Genomic DNA, 20,074 nt, shown 5'->3' on the forward strand with positions numbered 1-20,074 from the left:
ATCCGGCACAAAGCGTTTGCGTGAGAAATATTTCAGAGGAAGGCAAGATGAAAGAGCCAGATTTATTTACCAACACATTATATTTCACTCGTGTCTGCTTCACTAACTGTAGGAGGCACCTTTTCAAAAGTGTCGTAGAGGTGATTCATGAGTGAACACAGAGCAGGCTAGACATGTGTTTGCAGTAGCGTTGAAAGAGGGGTTGGTCCAAAGCCCCCACTCCTGTGTCTCTTCATACTCTTCGTGAACTGATGACATGAGCTCCCCAGGAGAGCGAACGCTCTTCATAGTGAAATCTGCGAATGAAAACAATATAAACATGATGTAGTTATGCGCATGCGTGTGCATCTTCAGCTTTACCTCAACATGTTTATATGTCATTGTTCTATATGAAGCTGATGGTGCATTGGAGTAGACATTGCATTCATCTTTAACAATGACAAACATCAGCGGTTAATTTACAATTATTTGACAATAATAAAAATAGTGATACCAGGCAAATGCCTGTAAACATGCATTACCTTCCATTGACTGGGATGAAAGCAGAAACCTTTCAGCATTTAATTGATTACTCGTACCTTTGAAATGTGGCTTCTCGTGGGCGATGAGCACATTCAGAAAAATCAAACGAAAAAACAATTTACAAGCACACCATATGTTATAGTTATTATCGTGCGTGTCCCTTTATAAGATTTGACGAGGCCGAAGATTTTCTGCCAGGGTTATTTTAGGCCGAATTTCAATTTACTGAATTGGTTAACATCAAAGAAGAGTTTTTTTTGTCAGCCATAAATACTGAACTGTTCAGAGGTGATTCAAGAAAATACAACAGGCTTAAAATGAATACTTTTTCATAGCAAAATGCGCCACTCCAAACACTGTCGTGTTGTTTGTATTGCCAAAATGTATGTAAATCTTTTTCGTGAAGAGATACAGATGAAGAGGAATACATATTTACAAACAGATTACAACACCTTTTCTACCAAATGAGATTCTTGTGGCAAGTGCTGTTTCTTCGCGCCTTTTATCCAATCTATACTTTGCACCCAGGCGGAGCAAAACGCAAGGACAGGATTATGTTTGAACGAGGAGGCGCGTTGCATTTGATTCACTGCCCATTAATCCTTTTAGCTGATGTAAAGTGTGCTCTAATGATAATCGGCCCATGAATGTATATGATCACGCAGGTAGGGAAGGTACAATAACATGACATTTCCCTTGGATAGGCATCCTATTTATGTGCCTCAAGTTGCATCATCTTGCTTATAAAACAGAAACGAGGATTTTCTTGTTGCATTATTCATTGGGGAACACCATGCCTTTAGTCAGAAAAAATGTTAAATCGTGAATCCTTCATGGAATATGTCCGCAATGATGGAAAATCTACACTTTGCTCGATGAATCAGCTAATTCGGTAGAACAAATGTAATGCATTTACAGAATTAATTGAGAAAGGTTCGGTTGTACAGAGAACTAATCAGAAATAATTACCTCACAGACATGCTGTCATATGTTCCTGAAAAATACCAAGAAATGACTTTTGGAAACTAAACCCTGCAAATGAAGAAATAAATGGCTTCAGTCTGTATTATACACAAGCCTGCTTTCTTAAATTAAGCACAGATGAAGTTATAATTGGATTGGAATGAGAGGGTTCATATATTCAAGCTTTGATAAAATGTATATAAAATTGTCAGACCGATTTGTGCAGAATTCTGCAGGTGGGTAACTTTCTAAAGCATTCTCTGCATTATTGCTTCCCCAAGAGCCACGACCCAAATTTTAGAATGACAAACGTTTGTGGACCACCTAGCTTTAAGGATATAATTTGTGCATAAACTGAAATCGAGCTCCTTGGAGAGGTGATACATGGATATTCCTGACCTTGACAAATTTGCAGCATCTGCTTTTCTGATGTTTTTGAAGATCAATAACCTTGGCTTGAGTTTGTGGCTGGAGCACATTATTCAGTATAATAGTAAGGAGCTGTTTTCTCTTCACACTCTTAATTGTAGAGACTGTGTGAGATGGGATGCTGCGTCTAACAGCTCCTACTCTTGTGATAAGTGTGAGCTTGCTTTTTCCCAGTCCCCCATTTCCTCTGCTGATTAGCTTAGGGTGGGGAAGGTGTCGGTCACTATTAAGGCTGCACTTATAAATGCCCGTTCTATGTCTAAACACTGCCAGGACATCTTTGAGCTACTCACTGAAGCGTCTCTTGATATACTCTTCTTGACTGAAACATGGCTTACTCCATCTTCTTGTCCAGTCATTGAAATGGCCATCCCCACAGGCTTCAAAATTGCCATGCTGATCGGAAAAAACGGGTGGGGCGGGGGTATGGCAGTGGTGGTTAAAGAGGGAGTGTCTATTCACTGAACTTACGGATTCTCCCGATGTTGAAGCTTTGGATTTCTGCATTCAAATCTCCCCTCACTACTGCCTGGGTGGGATTCTGCTGTACCATCCTCCTGGCCCTATAGGCCCCTTCCCAAAGTTGCTGGATAATTGGATCATACCCAGAGCTTTGCGTTACTCCCACTTCCTGCTCCTCGGGGACTGTAATATACACATGGATAATTTGGATGGGAATGACACGTGTGATTTCTTAGCCTTGATGCACTCGACTGAACTTAAACAATATGTCTCCTCTCTGACTCATAGTGGAGGCCATACGCTAGACGTAGTCTTTCCAGTCTGCCACTGCTGGTGAACCCCCCGCAGCCAGTTGTCTGGTCAGATCACTATTTAATCACCTTTTCCTGGAATATTGCCAAGTGCCCGTCCTCTTTCAGGCCACGCTGTGCTGTTGCACATAGCGCTCCCCACAAAATCGATCCTGCGGCTCTTTGCATAGCGCTGGCCGTTTGTCAGCCACAGCTCCATGAGGATCTGGACTCGGCCCTGGTGCAGTTCAATAATTGGATTGAGAAGGTGGTCTGTGACCTATCGCCACTAGTCACATCTCGACGCCTTAATACTCCTCTTTCTAAACCCTGGTTTACGCCTTTGCTTAAATCCCAGAAACAGCAGTGTAAAAGGCTGGAAAGAAAATGGAGACAGAACTATAGCATAGATGACAAGACTGAATTTAAAAAAGCTCAAAAATCCTACTACGCGGCGATAGTAGCAGCAAAACGCTGTTTCTACGTCAATCGTATCGCTTTGTCAGGCAATAATGCAAAGGAACTGTTTAACATTGTTAAACGTTATGTCACCCCAAAAGCCATGAACAACGCCCACACACCCTCTCTCGCCTGGTGCAAAGAGCTTTCTGATTTTTTTATGAATAAAGTTAGATCGCTCCAATCGCTTTTTAACATACCAGTTGCCCAGACCATGCAGGTGCTCGCTGATTCTAATTCCGCTTCTGACACCGAAACAGTTTTCTCCTCTTTTTCCATCATACCCCTTGCTGATTCGCTTGCTGCCTTGACCTCTTTAAAATCTGGTTTCCTCTAGATCCTTGTCCCGCCAAACTCATGGCTCACGCAGCTGTAGTCATTAATCCTCTGGTGAACCAACTGATTAACGCATCTTTGGGTTCGGCCTCGGTCCCTTCCGCTTGGAAGCAGGCCCTGCTGGTTCCTCTCATAAAAAAGCCTACTCTGGATCCCCACACCCCATCCAGCTATCGCCCTATCTCTTTACTTCCTGGTGTGGCCAAAGTATGTGAGAAACTGGTTAATAAACAACTGACCTCCTACATCTCAATCTGGATTCCGTGACTCATACAGCACAAAGTCTGCTTTGGTGGAAATTACGGAGGCCATCCGGGAGACGTTAGATGCTGGGGGCAGGGTAGTTCTGGTCCTATTGGACCTGTCTGCTGCCTTAGATACTGTCCCCCATGCTCTTCTCCTGGCTCGATTACAGAGGCTAGGTATCGTTGGTGCTGCATGGAAATGGTTAAAGTCCTTCCTCACGGCAGAACCCAGCAAGTTTGGATCCCCCCTTTTGCATCTACTACACAAGCTGTGCAAACAGGGGTCCCTTAGGGATCTATACTGAGCCCTTTGAAATTCAACTTGTATATGACCCCTCTAATCCAGCTAGCCGAGGAACTTGGCGCTAAAGTGGTAGCTTATGCTGATGATACTCAGCTTTTATTCACCTGGAAAAAGCATGAGACTTCTACGTCTCACGTCAGAACCTGCCTGTCTGCTGTGTTCAATTGGTTTACATCTGCCCAGTTGAAATGCAACAACGATAAAACAGAGATACTGTTCTTTGGGGAATTCCCTTTGTTGTTCTGGCATGACTGCTGGCCTGCTGATGCCCATCCACCATCCCCTTCAGGTCTTTCAGTGAAAAGTCTTGGGATCTGGATTGACGAAAAATTCAGCTTTGTCAACCAGATCCGTAAACTGACTGGCACCTGCTTCGGTATTCTGAAGCTTCTTAGAAAATTCTTGCCCCTGCTGCCTCTCCCTGCCAAAGAAACGGTAGTCCAGGCATTGGTCACCTCCCGTCTCGATTATGCGAATTATTTGTATGTGGGTCTTCCGGGCTACCTAATGGATAAGTTGCAGGCTGTGCAGAATGCCACCATGCAGCTGCTGCTGGACTTACCCAAACATACTAGCGTGAGGTAGCATCTTCGCAACTTGCATTGGCTGCTGATAAAAGCTAGGGTCATGTTCAAGGCCTTAGTCACGGCCCATGCAGCTCTCTACGAGTATGGCCCGGCGTATCTGAGGAAACGTCTCTCGTTTTATGTCCCGGGCAGACTCTTACGCTCATCGAACATGGGCCTGGCCTCCATACCCAGAATTCATCTGAAAAGAAAGGGGGGCAGCTCCCTGTCCTATCTGGCTGCTAAATCTTGGAGCTCTCTTCCCCCTGAGCTCCGTAGCCTTCAAAACCGTACTCAGTTCAGGAATAAACTCAAAACTTTCCTATTCAATTAAGCTTGTTTCCTTCTGCCTCTATCTCCGTACTCTGTTCATGTTCTCTCTGGGCTCGCGTCGGGACACTCCTCTGAGTAGCGCTTTATAAATCACCTCTAACATAACATAACATAATTATTATTATTTCTTTTATTTTACAGAGTTTTATATAGCACGAACTTGACGCGAATTGGGTTTTTAGAGGGCTTTACATAGCACCAGTTGCATTACATGAGAACACATTCATTTTTTTGTTAGGCACGGGGAGATTACATGATTTGCCCAGAATCACAGGATGTTAAGTATCATTGCCGAGACTCGAACCCAGTTCCCCAGATTCCAGGTCGACTGCCCTAGCAGTTAGGCCAACTCCTAGGGGCATTAAAGCTTGTGCTTGGTTTGTAACTCTTTCCTGTCCTAATGGTCAAATTATTTGTATAGGCAACATCACACCAGAGGATAGGCGCACTCATATTCCCAGTGTTGTGTGTGTTCTCTTCCTTGTCCTATTTACAGCAGACAAACCATGGACATATTTCCAATCTTCAACAAGAATATTCCCATGATACAAATTCACCTTCTGCTTAAACAGGGTTCAGAAGCAAACCATACATGTATTTTATTGTCTGTAACACAAGCCAAAGAAAATCTGATTACTTACATCTACCAAGACTGTCGTGACCCACCAAAAATCGCATGTGACGCACCAGTGGGTCATCAGTTTGGGAAAGAATGCCATGCATACTTAGTTGATTATTCAACTAATAAACCTGTATAAATATACTAGATTTTTTTTAAAGGAATAGAGTTTTAGTGACATTATTACAGAAACTGTTCTTGGTGCAGATATCTCGTGCACTCAGTCAAGTGTTGCATAATATGTTTATGTCCTAACTGGGTCTTTCTTTTTTTTTTCAAGGAAGAATAATTTTTTAATTTAAATTGTGCACCACAAAGATCTTTTTGATGCTATTCTGGCAGACCATTTATATTTACAGAAATGCTTCAGTTGGTGGCATAGACACCAAGCTTATTCTTCCAGCTGCTGGACAATACCCTTCTCTGAAACATCCAAGAACTTTCGGATAGCCTTCTTCTTTACGGTGGTGGCTTGGTGAATCAAGGCAACTGAATTTGAAAGCAGTTCAATGTCATTCTCTTCAACAATCAACTTGTCCTTCTGGGCTTGAGAAAGATCACAGTTAACACCATGCCTCATGCGCACTCTGTGGGTGTACTTCTTCCCCAATAAGTTACGGATTTCTGCTAGTGAGACAGTTTTCTGAATTACTATGTCAATAGGGAAATGAGCGTACACAGACCTCATCTTGTAACGAAAGCCCAATGTGACACCCTTAATCATTCATTTCAAATCCTTTATTCGATATTTAAAAAATATCATAAAAGTACAGTAATACATTTAAAAAACATTGTTTCAGTGAATTTCAATTACATTAGGCTTCACAAGGTACATTTATCATCAATTCATTCAATATTGCCCCCTAGTGTTCCTAAGTCTTATTGCAACTTTAATATAATTCATGGTGCAAGCCAATGTCAGTGGGTTCTCAGACCTTTGTAAGTATAAAAGAGCAACCTTGGCGTGTCTAAACTTCATTTATTTTAAAATCCTTAGTAAAAAGCTACGTCTGGGTGCCGAGTAAAAAGGGCATAGTAAAACAAAGTGAAGGGTATCCTGCGGAGACCTATTGTCGCAGCCGCAGGTACCCTTCTGCTCAACTGTAACAGTAAAACCAAGTGGGTCAGCCAACAAGTGATGTAAAAGGTTGAGCCTAAATCGGGTGATTAAAAACCTATCCTGTGCATTGCGCATAAGAGTGAGGTACGGTTCCATACCTTCTACTGTCTTTACCATGCTGTAGGAACGGACTGTGGGCTTGCTTTCTTCAAGAGCCGCTCTACGTGCAGTCTCTTTTGCATAAAAAATTCTTTTAATTCTAAGTTTGTCCTCGGGGATTATTGTTGTTGGGTTAAAAAAGAGGTCCTTACAGCCTAATCCCTCCAGAGCAGTCCTTACATAATTCAGCTATGGAATGCACATTCCCTTGTCTCTATCCATACAGTCTCTAATTATTTGTCTGCTCAAACCTGCCTCCATATTGGACCAAATTCTCAGCCAAGCCATAAGAGGTCTGACCTTAATCAGATCCTCCATGTGTACCCTTCCCAATTCAGCATGAGTAATGTGGGCCGATGTACTTTGTGAAATTTGGAGGATCTTTCTCAGGAATTTGTTCTCCTCAGTCTGTATTTGTTGGGTACATGCAAAACCCCAAACGTCAGCCCCATACATTACTTTGGGGCAGCAAATTGAGCCGTATAGGTGCATAACCTGTTCTGGAGACCACCTGCCCAGCCTACGCCCGTAGCTCATTATGGCCCCTGTGGATGCCACTAATTTTGAGCTCCGCTCTTCAATTAAAAGTTTAAAATTTAAAAGCCCATCAAAAAGTAAACCCAGATAGGCAAAGGTCTTAGCCTGTTCCATTTTGTGTCTGCCTATTTTATATAAGAACTTTTTACAAGGTTTAGATCCAGCCAACAGTACATAAGACTTAGTTAGGTTAGCCGATAGATCTAAACTGGCCATAAAGCTGACAAACCCATCTAACAAACTCTGCAAACCTTTGGGTGTGCGGGCTAAGAGTACCGCATCGTCTGCATACAACAACACGGGGACCGGTCGGGAGCCTACTCTAGGGGTATCTGCATTCAGTTTACATAGTGCCTGTTCTAACTCATTTATGTACAATGAGAACAGGAACGGGGCCAGGATGCATCCCTGTCTCACCCCCCTTGTGCAAGGGAAGGGTGCCGTAGTATCACCCTCCAGATTAAAACGCACTTTAGCAGAGGTATTCCAGTGGAGTGCTCTTAAGATGTCAACTAGGCCCTGATCTACCCCTAGTCTGATCATCAGATCCCAGAGCTTTTCCCTATTGACATGATCGAAAGCGGCTGAGAGATCCATGAACCCCAGATATACAGCCTGATCACTTGCAAGGGTTTATTTAGCCACTAATAAATAAAGATTCAGGCACTGGTCTGTAGTTGATTTTCCAGTCCTGAACCCATATTGCAAGTCCGTAATTATTTGGTGTTCTTCAGCCCAGTCTAATAGGCGATTTAAAACTACTCGCCCCAGGACTTTGGCCGTCACGTCAATTAGGGATATGGGTCGGTAACACTGCGGATCATCCTTTTTTCCTTTTTTTTAAATTGGGACTATTATAGCCTCGGACCAGGATCGTGGCATGCCCGTTGCAATCGCTGTGTTTATTACCCTTGTTAGGATTGGGGCCCAGAGGTCAACCCTAACGAAAACCCAATGTGACACCCTTAATCATGGTTTGCACATGGCTGCAGATTGTGCGCACCGTGTCCTGCTCTTTGCGATTACCCCACCATTTGCCAACACAAAGCTTCCTATGCTTCTTGCCTATGAGACAGAGCTCAACATTAATATGGTTGAAGTCCCGGTGAAGACTTCCCCGAGGGCCCTTCACAATAACAGTGTCCCCTTTCAAGGTGATGTCCATGTTGTCGGGGATGTCCACAGTCTGGTTGTTGAGAATGGTCTTCATTTGGCCTCACACACTGATAGGCACTTTCCCAGATAGTAAAAATTAAAGCAGAATGATTTTGCATTGCAATAAGTCCTCATAAACTTGTTGTTTCGATGTAGGACCATACTAACTGGCCTGCTTTCACTTGCTGGTGGCGAACGCCTTATGCTTACTTTCCTATCTTTATGGTAGGAAATGAACTTCAACATTTCAAATCTCTTTTTTTGTTAACATACTTTATTGAGGACCTTGACATCGCATCCAATGCAAAGATTAATACAGAAGGTCATTTGTTCTTGGTACAGTTTCTACAGAAACATTGAATGAATCTACTATCCAGTGTTCGAATATCATGACAGAAAATGAACTTCATGTACTACCAAATAATAGCTATGATTTCTGATAATCATGAAGTAGTGTCACATAAATATCAATAACATAACATTTCAAATCTCTTTAAGCAGTTTACAATTAGACTTCTAAGTTCCTGGTCGCTGGAAAAACTCCTACAAAAACATCTGTAGCATAAAGATTGACATATTTTGTTTTCATCTTATTGGGAGGGCGTGATATTTCATCAAAATAGCTCCCCACTGAACAGTGGCAGTCACACTTGAGAAATTCTCTGTTGTGTGACTGCCACTGACTCACCCTCTCACAATAAAGTCTCTGACCCCACACATCTGCTCATCATGCCTTTCCCCATCTACATCTTCCCATGTCCTGCCCCTCTTTTTTTTATTTTTTTTATTTTTTTATTCCTCATATTCCGAGATGGGCATTCCTGATGGGAGGCCACAACCTCTCCTCACTGATCGACCTAACCCAGCCCTGATATTCAAGACCGGTGCGGAGAGAGAGAGAGGCTCAAACCCTCAAGCAACCACTGCCTTCAATGTCCACTCCTTTTCGCGCTACCAGATAACCCGGCGCTATTTTGAAGGGACCGAACAAGCAGTGCTCAGGTGAAATCATTGGAATATACTTTATCTATTCCGCCATGCAACCAGGGCTGCCCAGACTTTTCCATAGCTGTTATTGTCACATGCCATATCGGATTCACTAGTATAAATTATATATTTCAGGCACTCTATAAAAGTTGGAGCATTTATGTTTTTCCAGGCTCTACATATTTCTTGTCTTGCCAGGATAATCACATAAAAAATAAATTTGGATGCCGGTTCATTAAGATGATAGTCTGTATGCAAGCCAAACATAATCATTCTTGGAGTGACTTCGATTTGTTTATGTAATACCTCAACTAAAAAGTCTCGCACCGTGACCCAATAACTTACTATCTCAGGACAATCTATAAACATATGATAATCATCGGCTGCAGGCAGTTTACTACTTGGGCAATGATGATCTAAGCCTGTTATCTTTGTTAGCTTTTTAGGAGATATATATGCTCTGTATGCGGTATATAGATGGTTTCTTTTGAGTGGAGCTGATTTAACCACAGCATGTAGCATGTTAAAAGAATCTCCCCATAATTCCATGAGGTTATTGGAATCTGAGCTAATAACATTGCCCCAAAGTTTGTGAAGTTCAGGTTCTGTTATAGCTTCTGCCTCTAGGATGGCCCAGTACCAAAAAGATACCTCCTGCTTCCATCTACCCCTCCTTGATACATAGTCAAACTTAGGGTTCAATTAATCAAATTCCCAAGATTTAGTTGCCCACCATCCTGACAGCTTATACTACTTGTATCTTAATAGGGTTCCACCTGTCAGGCAGGATAGGGACTCCCAATTCAAAAGCTGCCAGTAGAACAAGCCTGCCACTTTAAGAGGACGAGATAGTTGGTCATTAAGGCAGTCTGGTATACCTGGAGAGTCCCAAATCGGAGCCTGAGACGCATAATATGGGATTTTTAGACTCTTTCTAACGTACAGCCAGTTCTTAAGAGCAGTATCCAGAATCTTTAGTCTGACCCTCTTAAAAAACCTTGGGTCACCATACTTAAATAAAAAGTATTATTGCCCCTGAGGTATACCATGTAATAAGGCTTGAAACAATAAACCCAGAGAAGAGGCATCTGTCTTTCCAGCTAACATTCTGAAATTTTTAAAATGAAACGAGTGACAGTAGACAAATAAGTCCGGTAGAGTCAACCCTCCCATTTTAAGGCTTCTCCTTAATTTTTTCCAGGAGATCCTTGATGTCTTAGTGTTCCAGATAAAGGAGCCTATTTTCCCCTGTATTTTAGCAATGTCAGATGCTGGAAATGTCAATGGAATAGAGCCAAATAAAAAAGTAATCTTCAGCAGAATAATCATTTTAATTAAATTTACTCTGCCAAAAATACTCAAGGAGAGGCCAGACCATCGTTGCAATAGGCCACAAACGTCCTTATGAACTCTCATCAGGTTTATTTTAGCTATTTCCGAAATATTTTGGGCCAAAATTATACCCAAATACCTCTTATGTGTCTTAGCTCCAACTGCCCCTCCTGCTTGGTTCCAGTGCATAGTCTCAGTTTTTTCCTTATTTACCTTATACCCCGAGATTACTCCAAACAATTCTGCTTGCTCAAACAATCTTGGGGTAGCCTCAGCTGTATTGGAGGTAAACATAAGGAGATCGTCGGCATATAGAGCACATTTTAGCTCTAGGTCTGCAATTCTAAAAGGATGAATCATAGGATATATCCTGCCCCTCTTGACTCAGACCTGACCCTCCAATTGCCTCGGATCACTAATGTAATACTGCAAACAATATCATTTGACACAAATATTGTGTGAAAAGTATTGTTTACCAAAATATTGTATCGCTATACTCATAAGGGTAAGTACAATTTTTTTTTTTTTAAATCATCGACACTAATATCGTGAGAAAAATTAAAGATTTTTTTATATAAATAGAGTTTAAAGTAGTAAATGGTAAATATTTCAATATGTAAGTGTAATATAATGCAAATTAAATATATCCCACTATTATATATATATCTATATACATGGGTGTGTGTATGTGTAGCACAACATAATTAATAAAAATATGTCCTTAACATTATTTTTTTTGTATTTGAAATTAATTAATATGTATATATATATATATATGTGGTCCAGTTGAAGGCAGAAAGCCGAAACATGTAGACCGTCCATGCTCTGCACTATGGTGTATTAAATATAACATTTGTTTTAAAAAGGCAACTTTCTTGTGGAGTTCACTCTTTATGGTGCTGTGAAATTCTCACTGCGTGAAGGTGTGGAGATTGCTGGAATATATATATATATATATATATATATATACACACACATGCACACGCTCACACACACACACACACACTCAAAAAAACAAAGGTTACAGGGATATTATAGTTTAGCTTAGACTGTACACGCACACAATCATGGAAATTCAACAGTTATAGTTAACTGAGCTAAATTTAAATTACACTCCCACAATGTACTGCTTATGACCTTACATAACACATCACTCATGACATGGTCAGTGACATTACTGATGACCTCTCAAATGACATCACTGATTACATCATTCAGTGATTGTCAGTGTTTTATAAATGTTTATGACACCTAACAATATATAGCAAGCTACTGAATTAGTTAAATTATTGTTTGTTCTCTACCACTAATAAGTGATATTGTTTCTAGCATATGTCATCTGAGTGTCTGTATCAGTGTGTGAGTGGGTGTCTTATTGGCTGCATGTGATTGGCTGCATGGATTTGTAAGTGGGATTGTGAGTGGATGCATATGTCTGTCAGTGGGTATGTGAGCGGCTGTATAGGTCTGTCGGTGGGTGTGTGAGTGGCAGTATACATTTGTGAATGGGTGGCTGAATGGCTTTTTGGTTGTGCGAGTAGCTGTGTAGCAGTGGTTGTATGGGTGTGTGAGCTGATATCTTTGTTGTTGAATGGTAGTTTGTGTGGTTGTATCAATGTGTGAAAGGTTGAGTGAGTTGTATATTAGTGTGTGAGTGGGTATGTAAGTAGTTGTGGCAATGTATGACTGATTGTGGGTGTGTGAGTGGGTGTGTAAGTAGTTGCATGAATGAGTGAGTGGGTGTCTGGTTGAATGGGTGTATAAGTGGATGTGTTTATGGTTGTGTGGGTGTGATTGGAGATGTGAGAGGTTGTTGCTGTGTGAGTGGCTGTAGGGATCTATAAGTGGGTATGTGAGTGGTTATGCAGGTGTGTGAGTGAGTGTGTGAGTGGTTGTGTGGGTGTGTAAGTGGATGTAAGCAGTTGTATGTGTCTGTGAGTAGATGTGTGAGTGGTTGTGTGGGTGTGCGACGGGTTCTATTGGTATGTGAATGGGTGTGTGAGGGATTGTGTGGGTGTGTAAGTGGATGTGTGAGTGGTTCTGTGGATGATGTCATCAGCGATGCCATTTGTCATTTGAGATGTCATTAGTGATGTTATTGACTGGGTGTGTGACTGCCTGTATAAGTTGGTGAGTGGGTCTGTGAGTGGCTATATGAGTCTGTGAATGGCTGTGTTAGGAGCTGTATGAGTATATGAGTGGGTGTGTGAGCAGTTGTGTCCATGTGTGAGTGGTTTTGTGGGTGTGTGAGTGACTTATGGGTCTGTGAGTGGGCGTGTGACTGGTTTTGTGGGTGTGTGAATGGGTGTATGTAACTGTTTGGGTGTGTGGCTGTGTGTATCTGTGAGTAGATGTGAGAGTGGCTGAATGTGTGTGTGTGAGAGTGTCTGTGTGGGTGTATCACTTACTGTGTGAGTGACTTTGCCGGAATAAAACATATCCTGTCCTTTTATCTAGCAAGAATCCACAGTTTTGTGCAAAATGTCTACCCAACTGGAGTACTTTCTACTGGTTAATTAGTAATTGTTAATTCATTGGGTAAATGTCTAGTGTATATTCTACACTACAGCTGCGTAATGGACCAGTAGGAAAAGTCTCTAGTGACCTTCTGTTAATTTAATTTCTGCAATTTGATTGTTCCTTGTACGTCTTTTTCTAGAGATCTGTGATTGCATGAATTCTCCTTCAGAGAAGATGACGAGACTAGTCTCCACCCAACTAGGGCACCTCCTCTTTACTATATAAAGGAAGCGCTACTTTGTTTGGTGGAGATGTCCTCATATTCATCACACCAGAAAGGTGTCATCAAAATTTGCGGGAAACGTGCAGTCGACGTTATTGTAAACTCTCAATCCTCTTGGCGAAAGGCGGGAAGACATCTGCATACTGCTAAGGTGGACTAGGCGGGGCCAAACAAGCAAGGCTTCTGGGTGGTTTTGAACATTTGCATACTCATAGAAACTTAAAGGGAGAACCATGGAATCTTCTCCCACCTGGAGAGGACAAGAAAGAACCCACTCACACCAGTCACTACAGATTGCGCTCCAATAGATCAAAAATACATTCACCTCCACAAAGGATTTCAGATCTTTTTTCAATGTGAAATAGAGAGAAAACACACTTGCATTGCCTGGTCCAAGCCGAAGAAGTTTCTTTACAGAATACAGTTTTGGCCCATGGGACCCCATACCCCAAGGCCCGGCCACTTCATGCTGGGCACCCTGGGGTCTACCAGCCACCCATTGTGCACTGTTTGGGATCACAGGGGGAGATCCCAATTCCCCCACAGTACCTGCTGGCTCCCGTCTTCCAGCTGGAGCTGGCAGTGCTCTTGCACCCAGGGAGCAACCAAAAATGCTGGTTCCTGCACGTGGGAGCATTTTTTTACCTGTTTACCTGCCCACCTGACAGAGGGCAGGAAAACAGATGAATAGTTCACTTCCAGAGAGAAGGAGCAGTTTTACTGCCTGTGCCTGCTGGGAGCAGACTTACTGTTTGCTCTCACTTGGCAAGATCTGTCAAAGCTCCTGCTAAGTGAAAGCAAACATTTATGTCTCGAGGGTGGGCACCCGAGACATAGGGAGGGAACTAGCGCTGTGTGGTGGCAGCCCCCAGGGCCATTAATGGCTCTCGGAGGGGGGCTGTGTGGCCTTGCTTATTGTACGTCCTGACCTGGAGAAGACGTAGTCACTGGGCCGCATTATGCCCAGGAGGCAGTCCGCATGGCCCCCCATCCATTGTAAACATTGGCCTTGCTCTGGGGAGGTGGTGGTACCTGTGGACGTAAAAGCCCGGAGAGGGGGGCTGCGCAACTCTCCCCCATTTCAATCACACCTGCGCCAATAAGGTGACGGTCCTCAAGGTCAAAATTGGCCATGGGGAAGGTTGCCTCCTCCCCAATATATTAATTTAATTTTGCCTCCAAGACCTGGCTCACCCAGGGGCTGATGTACAAACAAGTGCAGGAGACTGTACTTTTTTTCAATTTTCCCATGAAATGGTTGATTGACGAGGGATTTCACACTTTTCAAAATTGAGAAAAAAAAGCTTTTTGGTCCTGACAGGGCCCCTGGGGGACGCCACCACCAGGCCTAGCGGGTCAGGGTATTCCGAATCTGCCCCCTTCTCTCTTTTTCTTTTTTACTTTTTTTGGGGGGCTCAGCTGAGTCTGAGTCCCAAAATAGCTGCAAATGCTTCCTGGTCTCACATACACACTCACTCTTCAATACACCACTTACATACCCAGCAGCATTGGGCAAGCCTTCGGAGAGGAAGGCTGAGGTGTACACACACACACAAGTTACAGCCAGCCAGGGCACAATCTATTATGACAGAAGGAGGACCGGACATTGAATTTTCACATGTAATTTATTGTGCCGTACTTTATTTTAGTTGGAAACTCCGCACCTTTTGCAGAAAAAAGTGTTGGCTGCTCGCTATCCTTGAAGAATTTGGTGTACTGATGAATACATTTGAATATATAATTAGAAGGCAGTAGGCCTTATGGCCATGGGACCTCTGTATGGGGTCTCACTAGTGCAACGATGCAAAAAGAATACAAAATCTCATAAGTGGCCCGGGTGGTTCTCACCACCTGTAGTGTACCTGTAAAGTGGCAATGGCTGCCTGCGGGGAGAGTGTTAAAGCTTCTGAACATTCGACCAGTATGGGGCAAATATCTTGTTAATTAGCAACCTTGTCATCAGTTGAGTTTGCTGCTGAACATGAGGGCTTAGATGCATTATACGCACTTAACGCAGAAGTGCACCCCTGTTTGTTATTTACTTGGGTCGCGGCCCGGCCGTATGCCTGGAGGACTGTCTGTGGTGGGTGGTGCTTCATTGCAGGCTGGCTGAGTTCAGGCGAGGTCGAGTCGAGCCTCGGCAGGCTCTGGAAATCCGATTTTGCTGCCTAGCCCGCAGCCGAGTCCACATTGATAGTGAGGCTGTCCTGACTCCTGTGAGTCACTGTCGGGGCTATCCAGTCTGTGGGTCACCAACTTCTCTGCTCTGTGTCCCTCGAGTCGGCTGCGGCAATAATTTGGCGGCTGCGGCGGGGTAAAATAGCAGAGATATAGCACGGCGGGGCCCAGGCCATGTGAGCTGCCTGCAGCACTGCTGCGAGGAGCCCAATCATTAAATATGCAGAGCCGCCTTACTCAAACTCCCCGCTCCAGCAGCAGGAATCGGATGTGACATCCCCCGTGGCACCAGAAGCCCAACGGCATGTAGTTGCATGTCATTGAACGATACTTCAATGACGGCAGGCTGTTCGTCAGAGCCGTACCACGAGGAATTATTACAATTATGTAATGCTACATTATAGCGAGTGTGAGCCTGTCAACACTGCCTTAACTCACAGTCACTGCGAGCCCCAAGCCAGGGGCAGAGTGCGCATTTTGGCGGTGCGCTGTGACACTTTTAAACAGCTCTCAGTAGACAGCTGAGACACAACATGCACATGCATGACAATGCATTGCAGTGCGGTAATGCGGAGTACCACACAGAAATGTGTTAATCTAATGCCTGATGCATGAGACTTGGCAGGACTGCCCAACAGTGGACGTAAAGATACATTTCATAAATGATCTCGGTAAATACCAAAAGTTGTAAATTTGGACTTTTGTCTCTGATTACCTTTGTGAATTGGCACCCAAGAGTCCAAACTCCAAAAGTTCTGTATATGTAGATAACCTTTTTAAATATTTGCTTAAAAGTTGGTTACTTGAAAGTCCCAAATAAAAATGAAAAAACAAATAATAAACTAGAATTGTTCCAATAACAACTGGGAAAATAATAAAAGAGAAATATCAGTCTTTACAATTGTCTTTTTACGAATGGAATTTATAATGAAATCTCTCACCAATGTCTTTCTTTTGTGGTAAAAGCAACTCACGAGCAAGGAGATCCAATGTTTGCCTTGTTCTTTCTTTGTTTTCTTGCAGGTTTCGTGGAACAGGATTGGGACCCAGGAGGAGCATGGCACGAGCCGGTCTCCCCCTGGGTTTTTTTGCGCGGTGGACCAAGCCACACTTCGTGATAGGTGTAGGTAAGTGAAGGGACGGGATTTAGGTAGGTGATATTTAAGGGGGTTTTTGGCAGGAAAACACTTGTGGCGGCAGAGCCAGGGGTGTGCAGAACCCTTTGTTGACGTATTTTTCTCTGTCAGGTACTTTGTGGGGCTTTGGTACTCATAGCTTGTCATTATTATGGCGGATAATGCTGCGGTGAGAGACGCGTTACGCGTTCTCTATGAAGTGGGTGGGAGGACCTCCTGAAGCCCGGTGTACCTGGGGAGGCTTGGGTGGGCATTGACCGCCCTAAACGCAAGGCGGCACGTGGGGTGGCGGAGGCTGTTGCCACCTGTTTGCCGGCATCTGCTAGGCTCCCACATGCGTCCAGTGCCCCTGCTCACTGGCCGGCATGAAAACATTTTTAACCTCTTCACTGCAGCGCAAATTCCGCCGCAGTGCTGGAAATTCCAATCGCGGGCGTGGTCATGACGTCTCCCGGCCGTCGTCCGCACACGCCCATCGTGACTCATGACGGCCGGGAGACGTCATGAGCATGGAAGAGGTTAAGGCAGTCCTTACCTCCCGGTGAATGGCCTGACATGGCTCAACCAGGCATTTCCTCTCCTGCGATGTTGGAGGTGGGGCACTCGTCTGTTGTCCCCGGCCCTCATAGAGGCCATTTGAACAAGCGAGGGTCTTCTTGCTGGGGTAGCGTCTCTTCAACAAAGCTCTCTCTCATTCTCCTGTGGCACACTGAAGTGGGGGCGGGCTTCACAGGCAAGGTAACTTTACCGGTGAGCCCCTCCCCTGCAGGGCGGGACCGGGGTCATATATTCCCTGTCAGTGATTGTTCTAGTGTGGGGCGCCAAAAAGAAAACATTGTGCCCCACAATAATTTTTCTCCTCACTGGTGGCTTATTCCAGTAACAGCGGGGAGGAGGGGATGGTTGAGTCTGTTGTGTGGCCAGCTCCCTCTGCTTTAGGCAACCCCCAGGCTCAAGTTAGTGGAATTCATTCAGGACGATCACTTGAGGGGGTTAAGACAGCATTTCCCCAGGCTTCTAGTTCCAGAGGATATGACTTTTACAGCGCAAGCCCTGTGGTTTCGGACTCGCATACAGTTTTAGAGCCAGATGACTCCGTGTTTATTGATCACAGTATTGGCTCAGAAGTTGAAAATGTTTTAGGACCACATCCTCGCAGCGAGTGGGGCGAATCTCAGTTAATGCAGTTGGGGGTTTCCCCAGTGGATGATTTTATTTTCCCTACACCTCACCCTCCTCCTACACAGCCTCCTACATATTTTGATTCAGCTTTTGTGCCTCACTCCGATCAGTGCATGTGGGTTGGACATTCAAAGGTGGCCCCTTCAACTGTACAAGGTGGCTGTTCATCACAGGGGGGAAAAGGGGTCTGGATGTAACTTTCAAGCAGGTGCGGCTTGAAGTCGCAGGCGTCTTCATTACATTTCAGCGTCCGGAGTCTCCAAGGGGTTTGTCAGGGACAACAAATGTGTTTAGCGTATCGCAGAAATCAAGAGCGGACCGAGCAACGGATCAAGAACGACTAAGCGGCCCTCGACAGCGTGATGATCCTAAGGAATTTTAAAAGCGCTCCTCTCAGTTACTGTCAGGTAAGGCACAATGGTGGGCTTCTCGGACTCAATCAGTCAATAGCAAGCGCACAACACGTTCTATTGGTGTTGAGGAAGGATCATTGTCTTCTGATTTGATCACTCAACCTGGGGAGGTCATTCAGAATATATGTACACAGGACAAAGCTGCAGGTAGTGGCTTAGTAGATGTGACCTCTAGTATTCGGTCTAAGAAGGTTGATGAGTTAACTCTTTCTGGTAACGAAAAAGAGGAAGAAGATTGGAATAAACATAAAAAACTTCCGTATATGGGTATTGCGATGCCTTTGAGGTCTCACCTTTCTGACAAAACAAGAAATAGAATTTGGAAACATGAGTTTGTAGATGTTTTTAAATTACTACACAGGGACTTACAGGCAAAGGAGGGTTCTAAGGAGGAAGAGTGGGAGCTTGCCAAATGGCCTAGGGTTTCCAAAACCATTGAAATTGGACGTCAGCCTTCCTCATATATGCGAGCATATATTGTGAACGCAACCAAGACAGGGAAGTAACAATGTTTAAATATATGGATAACATTCGCAAGGCCCAAATGCATTTTGGCGGCTATGCGTGGTTAAGCCACGATGAAGAATTTATGGCCAGGATTAGTGTTTTTCATGACAAGCCGTGGGGTGATGTTGATTCTCAGCTATGGCTTCAATGGATGTCTTCTACTCATCCACCGGCAACAGCACATACGGCAAGTGGTTTGCCAGTCACATATCGGCCCTTTCAGCCTGGCCCCGCCAAGGCTGGGGCGGGTTTGTTTGGAAGAGGACAGACACCAGTGTCAGGAGCATGTTGGACCTTTAACCGGGGCTTTTGTAACAGACTTTTCTGTCGCTATAAACACGAATGCTCGCAATGGGGGTAAACATGCACTCACCCAATGTTTCACAGTTTCCAGGTTTGGTGACCATCGAAGATTTCAGAGGGCGAGGGGTGCAACATTTCAATATATACCAAAGGGCACAATTAGATTTACAGTTTTAGAACAATGGTTGGGTGATTATTCAGATGTACAGGCCACTTCTAAACTGTATTGGGGTGTCAGAGAGGGATTTAAGATTGGATATCAAGGGCCTAGGCAGATGAGATGGGCAGACAGTTCAAAATCTGCTAAAGAGCTTCCCCAGATAGTACAACAGAAACTGGATTCGGAATTACAAGCTGACAGAGTAGCTTGTCCCGTCTTGCAGTGTCCTTTTGAGAATTTGATTGTGTCACCTCTGGGTTTAGTGCCCAAGAAGTCGGTGGGGGAGTATTGTTTGATCCACCATTTATCATGGCCGGAGGGTTAGTCGATCAATGACTTTATTTCTCCATCAGATGCCAGTGTGTCTTATGCTTTAGTTGATGATGCTTTGAAGTTGGTAAGGTTAGTTGGGGCAGGGGCAGAATTGGCGAAGTGTGTATAGGCCTTTTGCCTATACACCCTTCCGATTTTGAGCTACTGGGGGTGTTTTGCAATGGTGCTTTCTATGTGGACAAGGTTCTTCCCATGGGTTTTTCCGTTTCTTCTACTCTATTTGAGACGTTTAGCACTTTTTTACAAAGGTGCTTGTTAGAAATGGGTGACTCTCAAAGCATTTTAACAAGCCACAATGCACGTAAATCAGTATGGATTTAAAAATGCAATAACGTATTCACGAGAACCTGGCACTGACTGA

At 43.9% G+C, this 20,074-nt stretch overlaps 1 protein-coding gene across 1 annotated transcript; it reads right to left on the reverse strand.

The window, feature by feature from the left end:
- Positions 1 to 5,823: 5,823 nt before the first annotated feature.
- LOC146829433 (large ribosomal subunit protein uL6-like) lies at positions 5,824 to 8,494 on the reverse strand. Its single transcript, XM_085606690.1, has 2 exons — positions 8,241 to 8,494; positions 5,824 to 6,235 (listed from the first exon to the last, which is right to left on the reverse strand). Exons 1-2 carry the CDS (start codon positions 8,492 to 8,494, stop codon positions 5,920 to 5,922), a joined length of 570 nt encoding a protein of 189 aa, XP_085462816.1. The 3' UTR covers positions 5,824 to 5,919.
- Between the last annotated feature and the right edge of the window lie 11,580 nt (positions 8,495 to 20,074).

Source organism: Triturus cristatus, chromosome 5_2 (genome assembly GCF_964204655.1).
Source record: "Triturus cristatus chromosome 5_2, aTriCri1.1, whole genome shotgun sequence".
Taxonomy (NCBI): Eukaryota; Metazoa; Chordata; class Amphibia; order Caudata; family Salamandridae; genus Triturus; species Triturus cristatus.

What these genes read in the sequence shown, in the direction of transcription:
- LOC146829433 (XM_085606690.1), bottom strand. Translation starts at nt 8,494, where the DNA reads ATGAAGACCATTCTCAACAACCAGACTGTGGACATCCCCGACAACATG. An exon ending in ACCATGATTAAGGGTGTCAC is followed by an intron (nt 6,236 to 8,240) that starts ATTGGGTTTTCG and finishes TAAGGGTGTCAC; the next exon opens with ATTGGGCTTTCGTTACAAGA.